At 26.7% G+C, this 5,000-nt stretch overlaps 1 protein-coding gene across 5 annotated transcripts in view; it reads right to left on the bottom strand.

Annotated features, from left to right (window-relative positions):
• LOC124423380 (TOX high mobility group box family member 3-like) overlaps positions 1 to 5,000 on the bottom strand; it is a 209,347-nt gene that overhangs the window by 9,460 nt on the left and 194,887 nt on the right. For all 5 annotated transcript variants that reach the window (XM_046961042.1, XM_046961043.1, XM_046961045.1 and 2 more), the window contains one exon: positions 1 to 360. This exon is cut by the window's left edge and continues 16 nt beyond it. In XM_046961042.1, coding sequence (XP_046816998.1) covers positions 1 to 360 — 360 coding nt within the window. The remainder of the gene's footprint in view (positions 361 to 5,000) is intronic.

Here is a 5,000-nt window from a genome sequence, read left to right as displayed (position 1 = left end):
GTGCTGTCATCGCTATCTTCGCTGGTCGTAGTATTATTATTATTTTCTGGAATGTTGGATTGCATAGCAGGTGGACTACCACCGGTCGGACTTCTATATTGTAATTGCTGAAGTTGTTGTTGTTGCTGTTGTTGCTGCTGCTGTTGCTGTTGCTGTTGTTGTTGTTGTTGTTGCTGTTGTTGCTGAGAATGCATATATTGCATATGTTGAAGCTGCACTTGTTGCTGATGTTGTTGCTGTTGTTGATGTTGTTGCTGTTGCTGTTGTTGCTGTTGTTGCTGCAGTAACAATAAATTGCTATGTTGTTGACGCGGTGAGCTCATGGTCGTATACGATCCTTGAGGACTGCTGTATGCTGAACTAAAAAAAAAAAAAAAAATAAAATGTATATATATATATATATATATATATATATATATAAAATACACATATATATTTATTAAAAAAAAAAGAGAGAAAGAGACAAAAACAAAGAAAAAGAAAATAAATAAAATTAAATAAAATAAAAAGATTTAAAAATTAAATGCACCAAACGTACAACAAATATACTTAGGAGTTTTAAAAGAATCAGGGAAGAAATAGAAAGCAAAATGAAATAAGAGAGAGAGGGAGGAAGGGGGAGGGAGGGAGGGAGAGAGAGAGAGAGAGAGAGAGAGAGAGAGAGAGAGAGAGAGAGAGAGAGGGCGTTGGCGGTTGGAGAAGGAAACCCCGAGGGAGAGGAGTAAGGAAGAGTAAAAGGAGAAAGAGTAGGAGGAGGAGGAGGATCCATAGCGAGTGCTATTTTAACACAAATTGGATAACTTTTGAGATATAACCGGCGCTGTGTCAGCGTCGGAGGATTTACAGCCTACTCTACATCAGCCATCTTCTCGGCATCTCCCTAATACTACTACTACTACTACTACTACTACTACTATTACTACTATTACTACTACAGTACACTACTACACAACTATAACTCTACCTTTCCTCTTTATACCTTTCTACCAACATGATCCTCCTACTTCCTATCTTCTCTCCTATTTTCCTACTTCAAATCGGGTACTATCTTTATCTCTCTTTCTTTCTTTCTCTCTCTCTCTCTCTCTCTCTCTCTCTCTCTCTCTCTCTCTCTCTCTTTCTCTCTCTCTTTCTCTTTCTCACACACACGTTACCTATACTTACATATAACTTCATCCGATCGTTTTTCTCACGTTCGATTTCCTCCGACAAAAAAAAAAAAAAATAGAAAAAAAAAAGAAAAAGAAAAAATAAGAACACCGATTACTAATCGGATCACAAATGGTTGTACGAATTACCTTTTCAATTGCTATTGCATATTCATTGGCTTCGTTGAGAAATCGTAGAAAAAGAAAAGAATACTAGAAAAAGAAAAGAATAGAAAAAAAAGAAAAGAAAAAAAAGCAAAGAAAAGAAAAATAAAAAGGAAAGAAATAAAAGAAAAGCTACCCTTTTTACAATCGTAATCTACGTGCAAATAAGTCCGGTCTCTGCGCCGGCTTAATCAATGCTTCCCTATTTTTCTTTTCTTATTTCTTTATTTCTTTCTTTCTTTCTTTCTTTATTTTTCTTTCTTTATTTTTTTTTCTATTTTTTTTCTTTTTTTTTTTTTTTCTTTTTTTATATTTTCTTTTATTTTCTTACTACAAGCAAAGGAAGGATCCAAAGTACCAAAGAGAAGTTTTTCCTTGCTGCTGCTTCTGCTGCTACTACTACTACTATTACTACTACCATTACTACTATTACTAACCACTACTATTACTACTATTACTACTACAACTATAACTTTCTTGACTCGTTTCATTGGAACTTTTGGTTCTCCTTTACAGGTCCAAAAGATTTATGCTCGTAGTTTTAACAAAGTTCTCTCTCTCTCTTCCCCCTCTCCTCCGCCACCCCGTCGTACTATTTTTGTTCGTACTTCTATTCCGTTTCTTTCTTTCTTTCTTTTTTTTTTTCTTTCTTTCTTTCCTTCCTTCTTTCCTTCCTTCCTTCCTTCCTTCTTTTCTTCCTTTATTTCTTTATTTCTTTCTCGTCGCTCATAATCTTGCCTCTGGCAGACGAGAAGTTCCGATTCGCGAACAGAATTACGGAAAGAAAAGTTGTACCCTTCCAACCCCCCACTACTCTCTCTCTTTCTCTCATCCCCTTCACCAACCAACCACTCATCTACCCAACCAACGCACGCGTATGTACGTTGATAACTATATCTGCGTTAGCAATCTCGTTTGGGAACTGGTACTAACTTTTATTATTACCATTATTATTATTGTGATTATTATTATTACTATTATTATTATTATGCTATTTGCTAGGTGCAATACAAACAACAATTACGAACCCGAAATTGTCAGATGCATGGAGTAAATTGTATATGTTTATTTATTTTTTACGTAAGTTTGCTTGTACAATCTCAGCGTCTCAACAATTCTCTCTCTCTCTCTCTCTCTCTCTCTCTCTCTCTCTCTCTCTCTCTCTCTCTCTCTGTTTGTCTATCTGTGTCTGTAAATCTCTCTCGAGAATATTAGCCGTACATGTACATATGTATTAATAGAATGAATGTGTACCACAGGGGGTCACACCACTGGTAACAGCCAATTCAATTTTGCAGAATTCATTTAAAACGTTTTTAAAGATTTCTTTTGTGAGATTTCACACAAAAGACTTTTAAATATACTCAAATATTCTTCCGGAATGGTCAAGTATAATGGAAATGGCATGATAATGAATTCTCTTTTGTATCTTTTTATCTCTGTTAAAAGAGAGTTCTAGGAGAAATTTATTGAATTAATATATATATATATATATATATATATATATATATATATATATATATATATATATACATCAATATTAATTTTCTTATTTAAACGAGTCAATTTGTTAAATCATTATTATATCGTTATTATTATTATATACGTATATATCACTACGAAAAAAAAAATATATCAAAGTATATATATTATTATATTAAATATTAATAAATATAAATGCTATAGACTCCGGTAATTTTTATTGCTCATCAAAATTATTTACTTAGATTGTCTGTAATTTTTAACTGTTTCTAAATAATAATAATAATAATATTATAATAATATTTTTATTATTATTATTATTATTATTATTATTATTAATAAAAAATATTATTATTATTTAATTAATATAAATCATGATGAATAAATGAAGGAAGGCAATTCTACAAAAAAAGTTCGATTCATTTTTACGAAATTTCTCAAAAGAGATTATACTTCCGATCACAACAATGATGAAGAGTGAAAGAGAAAGAAAAAGAAAGAAAGAGAGAGAGAGAGAGAGACCGAGACGTTTCGAAACGTCATTGGCGTCTAAAGAAAAAGAGGAGGGGGGAAAAAGGAAAAAAAGGAAAATAAAGGGGATTGGGGGGGTTGGAGGATGAGGGTGAAAAAAAAGAAAGTTAAAAAAAGAAAATAAAAAGACGAAGAAAAAAGAAACAGAAGAAAAAAGGAAAGGAAAAAAAAATAGAAGAAAAAGAAGAAGAAGAAAGAGAATAAGGATCGAGGAGAGCAAGATGAAGAAGCAAGAGAAGAGACCGGAGCAGCACTCATTAATCTTCCTTTGTTGCGTCTTGGCTTGCTTATTCTCCAATCATCGCCACTTGTTCGAGTGTCGCGGAACGAGAAGGAGCTTAGCTTTTCGGATCGGTCGATTCGAGAAGGACGAATGAACGAAGAAAGTAGCATTAACGCGAGCGAACGAGAGAAATAGAAAGAGAAAAAGAAAGAGACTGACGTTTCATTGCTGACTCGCAAGACACGGGAAAGAGGAAAGAAGAAAACTTGTTTGTTCATTTTGTAAGAAAGATCAAAAGTAATATCCTCTATCTCCTTTCTTTCGAATATATATAAATTATTATTATTATTTATTATTATTATTATTATTTTCATTATTATTATTATTATTTTCATTATTATCATTATCATTATCATTATCATTATCATTATCATTATCATTATCATTATCATTATCATTATCATTATCATTATCATTATCATTATCATCATTATCATTATTATCATTATTATCATTATTATCATTATTATCATTATTATCATTATTATCATTATTATCATTATTATCATTATTATCATTATTATCATTATTATTATCATTATTATTATCATTATCATTATCATTATCATTATCATTATCATTATCATTATCATTATCATTATCATTATCATTATCATTATCATTATCATTATCATTATCATTATCATTATTATTATTATTATTATTATTATTATTATTATTATTATTATTATTATTATTATTATTATTATTATTATTATTATTATTATTATTATTATTATTATTATTATTATTATTATTATTATTATTATTATTATTATTATTATTATTATTATTATTATTATTATTATTTATTATTATTATTATTATTATTATTATTATTATTATTATTATTATTATTATTATTATTATTATTATTATTATTATTATTATTATTATTATTATTATTATTATTATTATTATTATTATTATTATTTATTATTATTATTATTATTATTATTATTATTATTATTATTATTATTATTATTATTATTATTATTATTATTATTATTATTATTATTATTATTATTATTATTATTATTATTATTATTATTATTATTATTATTATTATTATTATTATTATTATTATTATTATTATTATTATTATTATTATTATTATTATTATTATTATTATTATTATTATTATTATTATTATTATTATTATTATTATTATTATTATTATTATTATTATTATTATTATTATTATTATTATTATTATTATTATTATTATTATTATTATTATTATTATTATTATTATTATTATTATTATTATTATTATTATTATTATTATTATTATTATTATTATTATTATTATTATTATTTATTATTATTATTATTATTATTATTATTATTATTATTATTATTATTATTATTATTATTATTATTATTATTAT

Source organism: Vespa crabro, chromosome 4 (genome assembly GCF_910589235.1).
Source record: "Vespa crabro chromosome 4, iyVesCrab1.2, whole genome shotgun sequence".
NCBI classification, from domain to species: domain Eukaryota; kingdom Metazoa; phylum Arthropoda; class Insecta; order Hymenoptera; family Vespidae; genus Vespa; species Vespa crabro.
This window is presented reverse-complemented; position numbering and strand designations above follow the sequence as displayed.